General features: G+C 41.6%; 1 protein-coding gene across 1 annotated transcript in view; it reads right to left on the bottom strand.

The window, feature by feature from the left end:
* The window catches only part of slit3 (slit homolog 3 (Drosophila)), a 332135-nt gene extending 312667 nt beyond the window's left edge, over positions 1-19468 (bottom strand). The window contains exon 1 of the mRNA XM_015950185.3: positions 19085-19468. Within this exon, the coding sequence (XP_015805671.1) occupies positions 19085-19272 (188 nt within the window). The 5' untranslated portion in view covers positions 19273-19468. The remainder of the gene's footprint in view (positions 1-19084) is intronic.
* Positions 19469-19694: the final 226 nt, after the last annotated feature.

Genomic DNA, 19694 nt, shown 5'->3' with positions numbered 1-19694 from the left:
GCTCAGCCTTGTGTAGATAGGCTGGGCAGCTCGGATGTCTGGGTGGGACTCAGGCCTAGTCCACACGTAGCCGGGTTTTTTTAAAAACGAATATCCGCCCCTCCAAAAACTTGCATCCACACCACCTCTTTAAAAAATAAACTGTGTCCACACGTACCCGGATAAATACGTTGTTAAGGACATGCCAGACCTGTAGGCGGCAGTACTTCCCCCGTTCTTAACCTCGTCCTTCGTCTGTGGTCTTCTGCAAGGAGCAGTAATTCCGCTTGCAAAAACAAACAAGCAAAAAGCGCTTGGACAATTGATAAAGCGAGCGCAGCTCTGAGGGCATCCATGCTGTCGGCTAGTGTAAACACAGGTCGCACACGTGATGTCAGCATTATTTTGTCGCAGAAAGTGACGTTGCGGACCTTAAAACTCCGATTTTGTCTGTCCACACGCAGACACCCAAAACGGAGAAAACGCAGATCTTCACTTTGGCCGGAGTTTTTAAAAAGATCCGTTTTCGTGTGAAAAAACTCAGTTTTCGTGTGGATGACAGGCCAAAACGTAGAAAAATATCTACGTTTTGGCAGATCCCCGGCTACGTGTGGACAGGGCCTCAGAGTAGTGGCACTACTCCTACAGTTGAGGTGGTTTTTGTATTTGATCAGGACGCCTCCTAGACTCCAGGATAAATGGGATGAGCCAATTAAAGGGGCTGTGGAGCAGACGGGCTGGGTCTCTTGGTGACTGATTGCAATTATTTGAATTAGAAATTTATATTTTCATGCAAACACATTTTTTTTCTCTTAAAATGAAATGTCACAACTACTGGATCAGTTACTGATGCATTTAGAAGGTCAAGGCTAACTGGTGAAGTTCTATGATCTTTTAAAAATAAATTTCCTAAGTTCGAGGGAAGCTGATGCATTTGACTGCCATGATAAAGCTCAAAACAAATCGAAACGTTAAAATCTGTACAGTAAAAGGAGGAAAAATCTTTCCCACTTGCTGAAATATTAAGGATTTGCATGGAGAGATCAAAGCCTCTGAAAGCATCAAAAACATGAAAATAGAAATGAGAAAAGTAAATTAAATTAGATGTCAAGTTTCATCTGTTTGTCCAGTCCATTCAGACTGCTGACACAGTTGTTCCTCCATCAAACCAAATGTTGCGAAAAGGGATAGCCGGTAAATCACTGAACACAGTGAAAAATGTGTCACAGCACTGATTTAATCCCAACTTGAAGACGGACCTGCTTCCTTGACATAACTCTTTTAATACATGATGATGTGTAATCCCAGGTTTCTGCTCACTTCTGATTAGTTCTGGCACAGCATTCAATCTAAAACTTTTATTCCTCACCTCTTCACCTCCATCCATCCTCTCCTCCTGTAATAAACCTCTAATATCCGTCAATGCTCGTCTTTTCACATGCAGCTGTGCAATCTTTCACTTTTCCGGTTCTGCCATTCATTTTACCTTCATCTATCTCAAATCTCTGCCTGGTTGTGGGTCTGATGTTAGCCCGCCAGCCCGTCAGAACCAGCTCCACCTCCTGTTCCCAGGATTTCCGTCCACTTTTGTATTTCTCTCTAATCTCTCCCTTTCTAGTATATCTCCCTTCTCTCCTTCTCTCACATGTTATCGTTCACTCTTTCACAGTTGACCAAACACTTTTTTCTACACCTTCATCTGTTTCCCTCTCCGCCCATAATCTCCCCTCCTTCATCTCAATCTTTTACTCTTTTACAGTTAGCTACATTTTTTTCTTTTACTTTTTTCTCTTTCCACCTCTAATCTCTCCATCCTTATCTTCATCTTTCTCTTGTTCGCAGTGGAAACTCTTGAAATCACCAAGGAGACAGCGCTGTAGTCAAACAAACAGTGAGGATACATTTCCAGGTGGACCACAATGGCATCACCATATCTAACATCACTAAGCCAATAAATAAGAAGGTTTTATGGTTCCTACCAGACAACAACATTTAAGGGTGTAAAACCCTAATCAAAGGGAATGCACTCAAAAAAGCATGCTACAAACCATTAGTTTATCATGAATAGATACTAATTAGTCCTACAATGAATGGATGGATGGATGAGCATCAACTGAAAATTAATTACTTACATAAACAGATTTGCAAATCACTTAATAGATTCAGAACTGACTCTAAATATATCTTGTTTAGGGATGGGTACCGAATTCGGTACTTTTTAAGGTACCGACCGAATTCCACAGTACCGACCGAGCACCGATTCACGTCATTTCAAACGGTGCATTGTTTCGGTACCCATCCTTCATAACAAGAACTTGCCAAGACAGCTGCGCATGCGCAAGAGCGTTTTGTCATCGCTCACTGCGAGCGAGTTGTAAACAGAGTAGCATGGTAGAAAGAACGCACGCTAAAGCTTGGGTCCACTTCACTAAATGTGATGGGTAACTGGGTGATGATGAAACCAGCGACAATGATATAAGTGAGTCATCCTCATCTTAATCTGCTCCGGTAGGTAAATATAATTAGCTTGATATGTTAGCTTCCGTTTCGCTAATAGTGCGTTCGCTTTCTCCTCAGAACTCCGAATTCCCGACTAGAAGAACATGAATGTGCTCTAAAGTTTGGCTTCACTTTACTAAATGCGACGGGTGAAGACGAAACCAGTGACAATGATCTAAGTGTGAGGCATCATCGTTTTAATCTGCTCCAGCAGCTAAATAAACTGTTTAAGATAACGTTAGCTTGGTATGTTAGCTTCCATTGCTACCATTGTTATCAGCTAATGGTGCGTTTGCCTTCTCCTCGGAAATTCTAACTTCCCAGTAGGAAAAATCAAATGAAAAAGGACGGCAAAAGGAATGAAGATACACAGTAAATTTAGTTCACAGTAAAGATGTTTGCTTCAGTTTAATTATCAGCTTATAAAACTACAAGGACGATGTTAAAATACAAACAGTTGAATGTTATTTATCGTGATATTTATCAAATATTGTTATATATTGAGAAAAATATATATTTAATTATAAAAGAGAATTAAAATATTAAACACTCAAAAGTATCGAAAATTGGTACCGGTAAGTACCGGTACCGATTCCTAGGTACCGGGAATTAGTACCGAATCGATTCAAATGTCTAAGGTACCCATCCTTTATCTTGTTGCTCAAGGTAAAATCACAACTCAATTCAGTATGAAGACGTAATCTTCCACTGATATGGAAATGTAGAGTGATGTATAAAAAAACCTAACTATAGAGATCCGTTCTTATGTTTTTACAGGTGACTTAAGGACATAGAAGATGTTTCGTAATTTTGAGGAATTCCACCACAAAGACTTGGTGGAGCTGCATATTTTTGCACCTGGACCATTAAAACCTGGGTGTCCACACCACTAAACAGGCTTAAACTGCCTTAAAATTCAACTGTGCTGGGAATCAGCTAAACAGGAGGCCTTCACACAAACAGCTTAACAATTGTTTCCATTACAGGCAGCAACACAGAGCATATGTGTATTTGTGAGGGGCAAAAGAAAAAGACAAGAATGCAAATGAAATCCTCACACACCCATTTAACACTGCAGCAAGCTCTTTAGGCTGCACAGTGACCCAGTTTGTTACCAACTTAGTTTGATTCCCACCTGGGACCTTTCTGGGGGGGATAAATAATTATTGGGAGGATATGTTAAACAAATGACAGATCAGGTGACTCCCAAGGGCTCTGTGGAATGGCAGGCTGAACTAATTACCACATTTGTGGTTAACCATGAAATGGTATCAAACATGATTTAAGGTGTTCGACATAGTGGTTCACTGGCAGGTCACTTGTGGTTTTCTCTCTCACCTTGACCCTCACTCTCAGTTTGTGTTGCTGTCGTGACCTCTGTCCTGTTTTCTCTATCTGGCACAGCAACCCTCACACAGAACTGTAGTTTCCTTCAACTGCTTTATCTGTCTGACACTCAAATTTCCTCTTTTAGCATTTTTTTTCTTGCTCCATTGGGTATTGCATCCCTATCTTTCTCCCCTCATTTCTTTATCTTCCAGGCATTCTTTGTTGTCCTCAATCCAATGCTTGGTTTCCAAATGCATACACTTCCTCTCCTAATCTTGTGTTGTTTTCCACAAAGCTCTTGTAATGCCTCAATTTCTCATACCTCCTTCCTTGCTCTCCATACTTCTCGCTGGTCGATAGGTATGCTCAATTTCGCTCTCTAAATCTCCCAGCTACTCAAGGAATCCTAATTGCCTTCTTCCTTTTCCACTGAGCCCCACACTATGTCCATCACCAGATGTAGGACTGGTGTCGAGTTTGCTTCAGAATGGACTTTGACACAGTTCAAATCCAATCACTTGAAAAGTTTTGTTTCTTTGGCAGCACTTGATCAAGTGTGTCAAAGCGTACTTCTTTTCTCTTTTGTTTCTTTTGTTGAAACAAATTTGGGTTTGTTGACATCCAAATTGCACTTATTTGGTCTAACCCCAGCTGTAGTTTCATCAGATTACATTGAGAGTTGTGTGCATCCTCCCACCCTCAAACAGAAAACAATGGACAGGATTTTTATGTAGGTAAAATATGTAAGACATTTACAGTAAAATAATCACAAAAAAGCCTGTTTTCTTAATGTTGGAAGGAAGGTTATGTTTAAACATATTTAATTTTCAGCTGGCCAGGGGGATTGTCTGTTTTTCCTTTGAAAATGGCCAAAGAGGAAAATTGTCTTTGTTTACAACCTGAGATCGCAGGATTGGCGAGTCTTTACCGAGTCGCCATTCCAGCACCGGCATCTGTCATTTGACAGTGTTTAGTAAAGATTCTAAGCCAGTAAACAGAAGTGACCCAGAAGTAATTTCTTGTACCTCTAAGAAGCCACGGCATGCTTTTGTTTTACTCAATCATTTAGAGTAAGCTAGAGGCTAAAGATGAGCTAAAAATGCTAACAGTGACAAAGAAGCTAATACAGGGCTACCAATTCTCAAGCCTTGAGCGTGAGATACACGCATTTGACCCTCTTCACACGCTTTCAAGCCACACCTCCAATATCTCACACTGAACAGGGTTAGGGTTAGACACACACACACACACACACACACACACACACACACACACACACACACACACATGCTCTCATGCGTCTAAATGTTCTGAAGAGTGGTTTTGTCTAGAAAATAGGCTGCAGTAACAAAATTTGACCACAGGATGTCATTCTTACTACATTCTTACATTCTGTACCTTCATGACAAACAAAGTTCCGGTTGGCAGCCATGGTGAAAAGGCTCTCTAAAACATAAACGAACATTCCCAAATAATAAAAGCCAAATACAAAGTTTAAAGCAGAACATTGACCCAGAGTTTCCCTGATGGGCAAACATGTGAGAATACATGTAATGATCACTTAGAGATGGAGCAAGCCAGTGGCTAATGCTAGCAGCAAGCTGCTATAATCGAGTATGGTGTGCTTCTTCAAAGATTCATAATCGTTTATGTCCACATCTTAATGCATCAACTATTAGATTATTTTCCTCAACTCTACCGAGCGCCCCAGCTAAACAAACCAACACGCTGCCTTAAACTTGCTCTGATTGGTTCATCAGTGTGAATGTTGTGCCAATTGAAGCCAGACGCGTCCAGAAATAATGGCACAGACAGTCAAAATGGATGAATGGCTAATCATGCTTACGTCAATTACCATTTATTGCAGCTTTTGCTTTAGCAAATTTCTGGCCAAATGGATTTTACTAGACTGCATTGTACTGAAACTCTAATTTCCCTCTGGGATTAATTAAGTATCTTTGAATTGAATTGAATTGAATTGAATTGAATAGCGATGCAAATAGCTGCACTGTAGCCTTGCAGCACGAAGGTCCTAGGTTTGAATCCTAACCTGGGGTCTTTCTGTACGGGGTTTGCATGTTTTACCTGTGCATGTCTTAGTTCTGTACTCCGGCTTCCTCTCGCAGTCCAAAAATATGATCGTAAGGTTAATTGGTCTCTCTAAATTGTCCTGAAGTGTGAGTTGTGTGCATGCATAATTGTTTGTCATGTGTGTCTCTATGTTACCCTGCGATGGATTGGTGACCAGTGACTACTGCAGATAGGCACCAACCCCTGCCATCCTGTGGGGACAAGCAGGGATTGATGATGGATGGATGGATTTCACTAAATTCTTCATTGTATACCAAAACAAGTTACCTTTCCTTCTGATACAATTTACTACTCATTCCTTAATATTCAGCATGAACACATTGTTTGGTGCAGCTGTTCACCTTGACAACATCAAGGAGAAGGTTGCAAGCCTCCCTTTTGTTGGAGTAACAAGCCAAAGTGGCTGCTGTATTTAGTTAGCTCTTTTCTGCTGGAGTTTATTGGGCTGCGTTGCTTTTGTTTGGATTTACTACTGCTGCACTGTAAGTGAATACGACGGGGTGTGGGTGGAGGGGAAATCTGGCTACCGAAAGCCTTCTTGACAAGAACAAGACTTGCTGCTGCTCCATGAGTAAATGAGGAAATCAGAGAATGAGAGAGATTAGGGTGATGGAGAGGCTGAAAGAGAACGTGAACAATGTAGACAACACTGAAGTGACAGAAGGATGAAGTAAATCTCAGATGCATGCGCAGTCCACTGACCAGTTTCTCTTGGTAAGCTCCCTACTCAGCATAAACAGTCTGTCACACTGGGCTTCACTGATTGTTGGACTGAAAAAAGAAAATTACAGGTCACACTCCCATGCTACATGCACAACCGCATGCCCAGAAATAAATAAACACAAACATGCACACACACAGGTGTAGAGAAGGACATACACTCACTAAATGAAGTCCCTGCCGCAGGGATTTTATATGTTGCTTTGGTGACAGTTGCCAAACAAAACAGTGGCACAGCTTGTTAACATCAAATGACTTCAGGCGCACACACACAGACCTATGTGTGTGTTCTGGTATAAAACAGACTCTCAAGTCCTCCAGTCTGAGGACTTCTGTCTCAACAGTGTCACAGGAGGTCATTCGTGACTCAAGCTTGTTTCTGTGTGAAACTCACTCTTTTTCTCATTATACTTCAGAGTTTCCATCTACAACCATTTGCATGTTTAATCCATTGAATGCAAAAAAAGTGAACTGTGTTCCTGTGCCTGCCTAATCGTTAGTGTGGACTGGATGTGCTGAGCCACATGCTGTGCATTTTCTGCCTTCCTCGTTAAAAACAATTTAAAACTGGAAGATTTATTTATAATCATGTTCTTTTCTTTGTAGCCTTTTGTTAATGTTTAACACGGAGGCTATTTGGGTGGTGTTTATCACATCAACAAGTTGTTAAAGTAAATTAGTTGTTAAAGATTAATAGTTTGCTTGCTGAATCTTAGTTTCTCACAGCAGGTTAATTGTTGAGGTTCTGTAACACAGAAGCATTGCTATGAAAAAGCAAACACTCTAAAGCTGCTGTTATTCATGCAGATGTGAAATCGACCTCAAGGTTAGCAAAACTTACTTTGAAGAGGTAATGAAGGCAAACTGTGACATAAATGCTCCAACTGTTCACATCCCCATCTACAGCAGCTGAGCGACACCTTGTGCTGTGGTTTCAGTAATATAGGGAATGTTGGGTATGCTTTTTCATATATATATATATATATATATATATATATATATATATATATATATATAGAGAGAGAGAGAGAGAGAGAGAGAGAGAGAGAGAGAGAGAGAGAGAGAGAGAGAGAGAAGATAGATAGATAGATAGATAGATAGATAGATAGATAGATAGATAGATAGATAGATAGATAGATAGATAGATAGATAGATAGATAGATGATAGATGATAGATAGATAGATAGATAGATGATAGATAGATAGATAGATAGATAGATAGATAGATAGATAGATAGATAGATAGATAGATAGATAGATAGATAGATAGATAGATAGATAGATAGATAGACAGATAGTATTTTTCTTTTGTATTTTTGTTTTATGAAAAATCATACTACTCTCCATGGGTGGTCTCATCCTTCCAGCTCTGGTCCTCTGGTAGAGGGCTCTGGGCAGTATTTTAGCTGTTCCTAGAACTACACTTTTCTGGACTGAGATGTCTGATGTTTATCCTGGGATCTGCTTTAGCCACTCCTCCAGTTTGGGGATTTCTGCCCCGAGTGCCCCGATGACCACGGGCACCACAGATGTCTTCACTCTCCAGGCTTTCTCAAGTTCTGCTTTGAGGCCCTGGTACCTCTCTAGTATCTCATGTTCCCTTTTCCTGATGTTACCACCACTTGGTATTGCTACTTCAACCACCGCAGCTGTCCTCTGTTGTTTGTCCACCACCACAATGTCCCGTTAGTTCTCCATCACCTTTTTGTCAGTCTGGATCTGAAAGTCCCACAGGAGCTTGGCTCTCTCATTCCCAACCACCTTAGGGGGTGTTACCCACTTTGACCTTGGGGCTTCCAGTCCATACTCTACACGGATGTTCCTGTACATAATGCTAGCCACTTGGTTGTGGCGTTCTATGTATGCTTTCCCTGCCAGCATCTTACACCCTGCAGTTATGTGGTGGATTGTATCAGGGGCCTCTTTGCATAGCCCACACCAGGGGTCCTCAGTTGTAGAGTCCGAGGATTTGCTTAGCCCGCACATGGCCCGCATTCTTCAGACCAGCGTTTTCTAGCCATTGATAGGATTTCTTGATATCAGCCACTTCAGTTATATGTCTGTGGTTAGGGGGTTGTCTTCTCACGATGGTATTTCCAGTGTCTCGTCCTCTGTTCATCACTGTCTGAGACATTCACTGAGCATGTCATCTGATGGGGCCTCATCTTTTATGTACAAATGGATCTTGAATGTTTCATCTTGGACAGTGGCTCTCACTCACTAGTTCTTACGGCTAGTGTAAAGTCTCAGGGTGCTGGATTTGGGATGGAACCCTACACACATGGTTAAGAGCTTCTTTGTCTTAACATCTGTGGTCTGTACTTCTTTCTTTGGCCAGTTAATTTTTTCTGCAGGATATCTGATTACTGGCAGGGCATAGCTGTTCATTGCCCAGATATTATTCTTGCCACTGAGTTGACTTCTTAGGACTTGCCTTACTCGTAGGTGTTTAGTTGTGGCTCCTTTCCTTTGAGGCTCCTTCAAGGTTGCCATTTGGTACAAGGTACTTGTAACTGCCCTCAATGTCTGCTATTGTTCCTTCTGGGAGTGAGGCCCCTTCTCTGTGGACTACCTTCCTTTTCTTTGTCACCATCCGACCACACTTCTGAAGTCCGAATGACAGTCCGATCTCAGTGCTGTTTTTGTTTGTTTGTTTATTAAGATCCTCATAAGCCACTGTTAAAACAGTTGCTATTCTTCCTGGGGTCATAACATCATCCAAAAAAATACATTATTCATGCATCAACACTGTGCTCACAAACAATCCATTTCACTATACAATATAAATCTCCACCATAAGAGCACACCACTCTGTAGATCCTGGTGGTGTGGATCAGTGAGTCGATGTCTCGTTCACTCTTGGCGTACAGCTTTATGTAATTCATGTAGAGGAGGTGGCTGATTGTGGTTCCATTCTTGAGTCGGTATCCATAGCCAGTCTTGTTGATTATTTGGCTGTGGAGTTCAGACCGATGCAGAACAGCAGTGGGGACAGAGTGTCTCCTTGGTGTAAGCCACATTTAATGGAGACTTGTGCAATTGGCATTAAGGGTGGTTTTCCACAGCCCCATTGAGTTAACAATGAAGGATAGGGTTAGGGTAAGATGCATTTACATCTTTAAGTATTTGGGTTAGGTGTCGGGGTTGCCTAGGGTTCATTCACGCCATTATCCTATCGCTCAAGTAGAGCTGGGCAATAAATCAAAAATGTATCTTTATCAAAATTTCTGACTCTTATCATGATAATATTTCCCATGTCAATAAATTTGATAATAAAAAAATGAAAAGATGTGTGTAGGTTGGCAACATTTGTGTCCCTTTAAGAAGCTGTACCACCTTGAGTCACGTAAAAAGTGACTCAAGGTAATACATGTGACAGCCCCATCTAGTGGACTATTTTTATTTCTGCGCATACCTGTAGTTATCGTCCATTTATTGTTATTGAGGTAAAATTCTCAATATATCGTGATACTGATTTTTAGGCCATATCGCCCAGCCCTACTGTTAGGTCAGTTGCTGCCTCATTCAGCTTTGTTTCACTTATTATTTAAACCCAAACTCTGGATGGGGAGTTGATGTTCGCTTCCTCTTACCTTGTGTCCTGGCTCCCCTTTGGCGTGGCATTTGTGTTGTATCTCGTCAATCCCAAGTTGTGATAGCAGTTGCCGTTTGTGGATGTTGGAACAATGAGCTACTAGTTGTTGTTAGTGTTGAGTGTGGGTTTTGAAGTAACCATTCTTCTCGCATTCTCTGCATGTAACCCCTCTGACTAGGGTTACTGGAGTAGTAGCATCAAGTAGTAGCATCCAGATCCAGGCTCTTGCATCTGGCCTATTTCCGTCTTGTTCCAGTAGCCTACTTTTCATCAGGGTGCTCTGGCTCCCTAGCACCTGATGCTGATATATATATATATTAATATATATATATATATATATATATATATATATATATATATATATATATATATATATATATATATTAATATATATATATATATATATAGTTCTGTTTTCACTAAAAGTTGTAAAATGTTGTATCACTAAAATATCATTCTCAATCAGTTGTTATTCAATATGTGTTTACAGCACCCTCTGTGGTTTCTTCGAGTGGTGCACTTTAGAAACGACTTTATTTTTTAAATAATTTTATTGAACAGAAAGTCCACTCAGTCTAGCAAAGCAAGCCAGCAAGAAGAAAGGAAACATATCGGCACACAGTTTATGGTGCCCTGTTTAAAAAAATAAATAAAAAAACACTGTCTACATCTTCTGTTTATGGTTGTATCGCCGGTATGTACTTAAAGTATAAGTTGCAACTTTGTTTTTGTGCAATATGTTGCCCGCTAATGCTGTATTTTGCTGCAAGCTAGTCCTTTTGTTAAGTTAGTTACACGCGATTTAGGAGGTCGTCTGGATATGAGGTCTAGTTCTCATAATTAGACCTGTGACATATGCTCTGTAGTAGCAGTGTGGTATATAAATGCATATTATGCTGCACATATGTATATCATAACTGTATTTTTTGTCTTGTTTTTAGTTTTACCCTTTCGAATGTCAGTAAACCGGTTGACAACGCTCATCGGTCTTCAGAGTGGTGATATAAGAAAGGTGTTAACGCCCCTGCATCAGACATGCACCCATAATGGCACATATATTTATGTGTGTGTGTGTGTGTGCGTGTGCGTGTGCGTGCGTGCGTGCGTGCGTGCGTGCGTGCGTGCGTGTGTGTGTGTGTGTGTGTGTGTGTGTGTGTGTGTGTGTTTGTAAAAGTGCCACATTACATTGATGACCTGAAAGACGTAAAAGACACTAAAATAAGACTTTTCTTCAGGATTTAAAATTTGACTGAAGGGAACCATGTTGCTAACGTGAGCATCAACCTTTTGTTGTGTATATTATCATTTATGTGAGCAGGCATCTGGCTTTCCGTGTGATTGCATGGACCTCATTTAATGATTGTGTACATTCAAAAACAGTATCTGTGCTCATGTTTTGTAACACTCAACTTACTTCATTTCCCAGAAGGGCAGCGCCCACTATCAGTGCCAGCTGGCTGCTGCTTTGGCAGGCCAAAAGTCATTATGTGAAAAGGTCAAGTTCCTGCATGCTAGAGAAACTCTGGGAGAAGATCACCCAGTGACCTAGAGCTGGAGCCTAAATGTTGGTTACTCTTGTGCCATCTGGTACACCAAAACGGGATCAAACATTGTTGGACCGGGGCAAAACGGAGACCGCAAGATTGTCACGGACGATAGGGTTAGGGTGAGAGCCTGTTTGAGAACAGCAAGCTCATTGTGGGTTTAGCTTCTTATTTTAGATTTGTCTGCTTTAGCAATAACACTCAGCTGTATTACATCACCATCATGATAATGATGGGAAGAAAAAGAACTCTTCACTGGATGTGGACGTTTATTCAAAGCATCTGTGCTACTAAAGCATTGCCTTAAAGTAGTCTAAATGTCCATCTTTGTTCCACAAACCCAATAAGTATGTTGTAAATAGTGAAAATGTGTCTTGGATTTGCCCTTTCAGACTTTGTGGACGTAAATGAAATCACAACACTGTCTTGTTTCAGATCAGTTGAAGGAAGGAGCTGGGGAGTCTAGAGCGACGTGCTTCAGTCAATGCAGAACGTTCTTAAAATCTGCAATCTGTGCTACAATTAGGGACTTGGAGTTGGAGTTGATGCAAGAAATAATCTGACAAAATCTCCAAAGGTCACACAAATACTAGTTCTACCATGAAACGCTGTCTCCAAGCTGAGTGTGTGGTGGTTACAGCACCCACTAACCAATCAAAACAGATCTTTGATAAAAGCCAGAAGCAATGGTTGGAACCTGTGTGTCCACTTGACACACACTCTGTTCACACACATGTACAGAACAGCAGGAGTCTACTGTTATAGGCTCAGTGGTAGGTTGGCACACGGAGGGGGAATGGGGGCTGTGAAAACTCAACTGGAGAGATGCTGCTGGCAAACTGTGTGTGTGTGTGTGTGTGTGTGTGTGTGTGTGTGTGTGTGTGTGTGTGTGTGTGTGTGTGTGTGTGTGTGTGTGTGTGTGTGTGTGTGTGTGTGTGTGTGTGTGTGTGAGTGTGTGTGTGTGTGTGTGTGTGTGTGTGTGTGTGTGTGTGTGTGTGTGTGTGTACTGGAGGTGGAGGTCAGGGAAAGTGGTACAAGTATGTAGAGGGGGAAGAAAAGATGACAGAATGAGTCAAGACTTATAAAACAGAGACTTCAGAGGACAGAAAATAAAGAAGGTGGGATGAAGTTTGGATACAGATAAGAGGTTCAAAAAGGAAGTTAAATGACAGAAGAAAGGTTAGGTGAGGCTGGAGAAAGGAGAGAAAGTGTTGCTTGTGAGAAATGTGCCAAAGTTCCTGAAAAAGCTATCGGAGAGGGAGCAGAAAAATAGGCAGTTAAAATCAAAATTAGTTCCTTAAAGTCCGCTCAGGAAGTCTGCCCATTTCCCGCAGTGAGCACATTGAGCTGCAAACCCACGCTTACTCAGTTTCACATACAGACACACAAACTCACATACAGTTTAAAAATAATTTAAATCATACTGACATGAACTACACATACATATTTACACAAATATACTTTAGAGCTAAAGTTTCCTGACTGCAGCTAAGCCACTTGAAAGCTCCCTCTGAGGTTCACAGCATTCAATTTCCTGACATTTCACAGCTATTAGACAACAGTTTGCAATTTGCAGCTCTAAAAAAAAGTCAACACTTTGGGGTGTGTGTTCATTTTGCGTGTACATTTATGTGGTTCCCACTGGGCAGGTGGGAAGTGAACCCAGGAGAGAAAAGCCCTCTCTGTTTTCTAATGCATTTACCCCCCACCCCTCCTTAAGCCTGTTAAGCCGTCCCCAAAAAACGCTTCACTCAAATTAGATGCAAATGAGGTCTCAAGTGGCTTCCCAAGGAGGACATTACGGAATTGACTGGCCTGAGGTAATCTGTGAGGCAACGTGTGTGTGTGCGTGCGTGCGTGCGTGCGTGCGTGTGTGTGTGTGTGTGTGTGTGTGTGTGTGTGTGTGTGTGTGTGTGTGTGTGTGTGTGTGTGTGAGGTCACCATTGTTTTTTCTTTTATTAACCTTTCCAAATGCTTTGTTTACAATAGTGAGGAATAACTGGCTTCCAGGACAGCTGAGTCCGTGCATTTGACAGGTGGTTTGTTGCTCTCCCTTTACATCCATTTGATGCAGTAGAAAAACAAGTTTAAAGTTATTTCCTGGATGTAAGGAGAGGGGTAAATGGGGAGTAACTTTAACAGAACCACACTGATGGTTTTGTAGCTTCCAGTGCCAGAGATTTTCTGTCCGGACCCATTTCCTATGTAGGCATGCTTTTTTCATGAAAAAAGAGGCTATTTTCTTACTTTTCACTGTAATGTGTCATGAAGCTCCTTCCCATGAAGGAAGGAGCTTTCTTTTTGTCATACCCAATTTCCTTCAACCTGTGTCATGTGTTTCTACTCCACTTAAAAGTGATTTTGTACATTTGTTTTCAGTAACCTTCACACAGTCTGTCTGATTTAGTTTGATTCACTAGATCTGCCTTTTGACCGGGATAAGAGACCAACAACCTAATACAAGAGGAAAAGAATCCTGTTAGATCTTAAGATAAGGCAAGCTCAAAATCAGAAGGCTGACGTTGTGTAACCACTTTCGGACTCTATGAATTTATTTTCATGCAGTTGTTTCCACAAAATTGTAGGTCAGAAAATGTTGACATGCATTACGAATTTGAGTCTGAAAATATGCTTGACTGTTTCACTGTGACACCACAGTCCTCTAGTATTAGTTTAGTGGTAATTACAGTATGACATACGACAATGAATGAACCGTGTCGACTTGGGTCCCGAGTCACAGAGTCTACAGAGGAAATACATGGGTTTGTGATCATTCCTGTTTGGTCCAAAGTTTCCCAAAGGGTCAGTAGGTTCTCCTGAAGGACATAGCTTAGCACAACACACATTTTCATCAATATATCATGTCATTTTGTTGTCTCTTTGCTACAGTACGTTTTCACAAAAATTATGTTTAGTAAAGCTTTATGAGATAGGGCAACAGTAGCTCAGGAAGTTGCAGGTTCGATCCCAAATCTGACCAGAGAATGCTGCTGTTGGGTCCTTAGGCAAGACACTTAACCTGCCTTGCCTGCTAGTGGTGGTTGGAGGGACCAGTGGTGCTGTGTTCAGAAGTCTCGCTTCCATAAGTGTGCTCCAAGGCAGCTGTGGCTACATTGTAGCTCATCATCACCAGTGTGTGAATGTGTGTGTGTGTGAATGGACGGATGACTGATTGTGTTGTCAAGATCCTTGGGGGTTGTAGAACCTAAGAAGGTGCTATACAAATACAGGCTAGTTACCATTTAACAGTTTGTAGATCAGGATTATGAGAGATTGTTGCATTATTGTTTCAAAGAATATGGCAGTTTGTGTAAAAACCCCAGAATTTTACTATTTATGTGATTTAGGTGAAGCACTAAAAATGGTGTTTTTTTCTTATATGCAGGACATGGTGCTGTGCCTACGACTCTTTGCTATTTGATGATGGGAAACAAGCTTCATGTGCTGCCATTTGCATGACTGACACCTGATCAGCAGCTCTTGAACAGTTATTTGTTCTAGAGTGATCCACAAAAACACGCTGATGGACTTGAGCAATGGGATGCCACGACTCAGCAAAGCTTGACCAAACTGTTGCCTGGCACGAGCAGCCAAGCTGTTGAGGTTGCGTATAGATCTTCCACATGCTACTGAGGTCTCTGACCGTGTAAAATGCATAAAGTGGAAAAAGTCTAATGTTTAAACTTTTTCCTTCATATGGAAGGATATTCGAATCGTCCAATTCAAAAGGCAACTCAGAACAATACCAACAGGACAGGGTGTTGTTTAGCACATGTTAAGCTGTGTTGCTCATTCTGCAGATATACAAGCTGTATGCTGATGTAAGGGTGACTAATCTGGCTTTTCAAGGGTAAAAGTTGCTAAATAATGTACTGGTACAACAAACAAATCTCCCAAATAGAAACAATTTTACGTTTTGTGCAGTTTAGTTTCTGTTTCTAACAGGACAGTTAAAGTGTGTGACACATTCATTGTTTGGTTGTTTTAATGCTGAAACTGCAGTATTTTTGCTGAAGGTCATCGTCAGAAGTTCATGGTGGCCTACCAAGTCAACATGAAGAAACCTAGGTAGGTGGACCTGTTGTCTATTGCTTTGTTTTGTTTTTCACCAAAAATGTAAACATTTATCAAACATTGATCATAAATTATGAACAAGTTCATCTTGTTTCCATATTTACTATGTTTAGTCTAAATTGATATGGTGCAATAGTTTGTTTTACACTCAAATCTTATAGGTGGGTAAAAAATTCAATCACACAGAACATTTGAATGCACCGCTCGACCAATGCAACAGAATTCACTTAGACGTAGGGAGTACAGCAAATACAAATACTCTTTACCCCTCCTTTCTACCGGAGCCGTCAGCAGCACGTTACTGCAGCAGCACGTCTTGCTCGCGTAAGCTGCTGCTTGGCCCTTCCCACGAGACGCGAAGCAGCAGGGGAGCAGCTGTCACCGACAGAGCACGAAGTCACACGAGTGACTTCGTCAGTAAACACAACAACAAGCAGGAGAAAACTACAACATGGCTCCAAAAGGTTTGTGGTTTATGTTCTGTCCATTTTATAATCGCCAATATGGACCTGAAAAACAAAGGAGACCGCTAGCTAGGTGATAACTTCTCACGGGGCCGCACAGTTAGTAACTTTTTTTAAAGTAGAGCAACTGGAAGGCAGTACGTTCTTTATTCTGAAAATCTCGGGAAGCTTAGTTCCATTTCCGCATCCGATTTCAGTCTTTCCTTCCCCAAAAATGTCGACCTTGACCCGTTTCAGAGGCGTCGCACGTAGAAAATAGAACCGGCGCATAAGAGCCGCGACATGCTGCTCCTGAGACACGGCCGACTCGCACTGCTGATGGCTCCGGTGGAAAAGGTTCTGTTGACCACAGCGGTTCCTATCAGCAGCTATAACGTGCTGCTGCAGTAACGTGCTGCTGACGGCTCCCGTGGAAAGGAGGGGTTAGTCTTACTTATACCAATTCTACGGAGAACCATTTCTGCCATGGAACACCACAAAACATGAGATGATATATTGATGAAAACGTCTGTTATGCTAAGCTATGGCCTTCAGGAGAACCTACTGACCCTTTGGGAGACTTTGGACCAAAGACAACACTTAGAATCAGTATCACCAAAAACAAAAACCAGCAAACACTTTTTCTGTAGAGTTCTGTGATCCTGGGGCACACAAGGACCTTGTTAGTTCTGGCTTATTTGTTTTTGTTATGTTTGACCATCGTTTCTATATTTTTAGTAGACTGATGCACATCAGTTTTCAGCCAAAGACCTCAACATTGCAACACTGGCTTTGAGCGTTTTCAGCATCCTGACGCCAGGAAATTATAACAGATTTCTTACATTTAAATACATGTTTCACTTGATTTAAATACTCATGAGGACTGCCAGTTTTCACTGGCAAGAACAGTTTGGTTAGCGACTATTACAGAACAAATCAAAATTACATAAAGTTGCAAGATGAGTTGCATTAAATTTAAAGTTCTATTTATGTTTTATTCAGCGTCTTAAATCAGGTCAGAGAGTCGCTGCTCATTAAAAACCCTTTGCGCGGAATCACGTCTGAAGATTTGACAAATTGGCAACTTGTTTTCTGAGAATGTTATGTCTGGAATCACATTATCTCAGCTGGCGAACCCAAACCCCATCCAGGGACAGTAAAGCACGAAGCTAGTCTCTTCTAAAAACGTTTCCCATCTGCCCTAACCTTTACAACTGGAATCTCATCCATTTTAATGCTTCCCATCTCAGACTCCCTGAAATATATCTGCAGAGGGAAATAAAGATGAAGGCCAGCAATGGAGAAGAGAACGAGGGAGGAAAAGAGCAACCCGTGGCCAAAGTCACATCTGAAACAGTGACCTGGATAAATCAGGGAAACATAAACACATAGTTTCAAGAGTGGAAGGCGGGGGAGGAAGGGGCACTGCTACCCCAAATATTCCACCCCAGGGGCCTAAGCTTAAGGCAGAGGTACACCTTATCCCACCTCCTCATCAGACCCAGCCTTAATTATTTATTTTAGTGGGGTGTAAATGTCTTCGGGGGATTGCTGTGTGAAGGCTAGCAGGTCACTCACAGCAGCTCTATGGGCCAGAGGACGTATGGGGTTCATTGTTAACACTCACACATACGTGCAGAAGAAAAACAATCACACCAGCCAGCACAAGCATGCAGAAACTCAAGAATATACAAACTCGTGTAAAAGAAAACACACACGCGTAAGGATACACCCACACATGCTAATCATATATTCATAAGCACCAGCACCTTTTTTGGTTCAGAGACCCCCCACCTTCCTGTGCAGCCTACTGATTGAGTTTGTTGTCTCAGGGTTAGGTCTGTTGTTGATCCCCTGCAGGGCTTTTGGCTGCTCCGTTATCGCGCATAATCACTTCCATACCTTAACAGCAAAGGTATGTGTGTTTGTGCGTGCATGTGTGTGGCTGCCCTTGTGTATACGTGTCAAGATCAGGCAGGAGGTGGCAGCATCTGTCAGAAGTCTGTCTCTGCCTGAGGAATGAATATCATTTTATATTAACTGTCACCAGCTTTGATCTAAGAAAATGCTGACTAATATATAAGGGAGTCAAAAAGTTTTTTAGGATGATCCAGCTCAGTCGATTGTTAAAATTGTACGGAACTTTGTAAACGCTTAACTGTGAGAGAATTGGGGTGATATAAAATGGCCTTTGCAAACTTCATAAAATCTGGTGAGAAGATTCTTTTTGATGTGTTTTTAGGAATTGAATAGATTTGTTGTAGTTTTCCGTATAGCTACCACCTGAGAATACAAAGTGGCGCAAAAGTTTTATTTCTTACAAACTACCTTTTATCAACATTGTGTCACTAATCTCATTCATTTGTTGTTTTGTGTTTCTCTTTTGTAATTCAAGTCCAAAACTGGGCAGTAGAACTGATAGAATTGTTTCATTTTCGGTTAATAATGTGCTCAAAAACGTTTGGCAACACACATTTCTGAAAGTTTCCCTAAACACAATGTACTACTGACACAGGTGAATGGATTACATCCTTTAAGGAAGGGAGAATATAGAAACTGCACTTTTTCCTCGCAGTGCCTCTTAGATATTTCAAATACCAGTCAGGATCAGCTTGATTTATCCACTCTGGTGCCTTTTTATCCTGCTGCAGTATGCAAACATGCATTGATTAGATATTTGGAAGAAACGTGTTCCTTTTTACGGATTGAAATTTCACACCAGTTTAGGAATAATGGGCGCAGAGGCTGCTGCTCTCTGGCATGAGCGCAGATCTAAGTAAACTCGGTGATTGTGATGTAGTCGCACTTACAGGCGCTCGGCATTCCTCGGTATTCCTTTAGGCACGGTCTTCAGAGCCAGACCCTGGCAGTCCACATGCGAGCCGGAGCAGCTACACTTGTGTGGGCATCCAACCGCCGACGCAGCGCACACGATCACAGCGAAAAGCAGAGCCCAGATCCGGTGAAGCCCGACGCGCTGCTCCTCGGCTGGACGCATGATATCCACGGGAAAGATCTCCAATCCACGTCTAATTAAACTCCAGCGGGTTGTAAATAGTGTGGAAACAAGGCTCCTTGTTGCGTTAAACGATGCTCGGGTTGTATTTTTTTAATGAAACTTAAGTCAAGAAATTCGTTGCACAAGTTCCTTAAACTTTCTCAGGAGTGACCCGATCAGTAAGAGTCTCCTTATAAGACCATCTTGCCATTGAAGAAGAGAAAAAAGGAAGAAAAAGCTGAAAAGTTATTAGAAGCGCGCGTCACCCAGTCCACTCAGATGCCCCATCCACACACTCCGGTGAACTTTTTGAAACTTCACAAGGTGAAAATGCTGTGCTGGAGCGTTACTTCCTGTCAGAGAACATCCATCCGCTACGGAAATAAAAACTTAGAGCTGAAGGCTGCAGAATTCAGAAGGAG

This window comes from Nothobranchius furzeri, chromosome 1 (assembly GCF_043380555.1).
Source record: "Nothobranchius furzeri strain GRZ-AD chromosome 1, NfurGRZ-RIMD1, whole genome shotgun sequence".
In the NCBI taxonomy this organism is placed as follows: Eukaryota; Metazoa; Chordata; class Actinopteri; order Cyprinodontiformes; family Nothobranchiidae; genus Nothobranchius; species Nothobranchius furzeri.
This window is presented reverse-complemented; position numbering and strand designations above follow the sequence as displayed.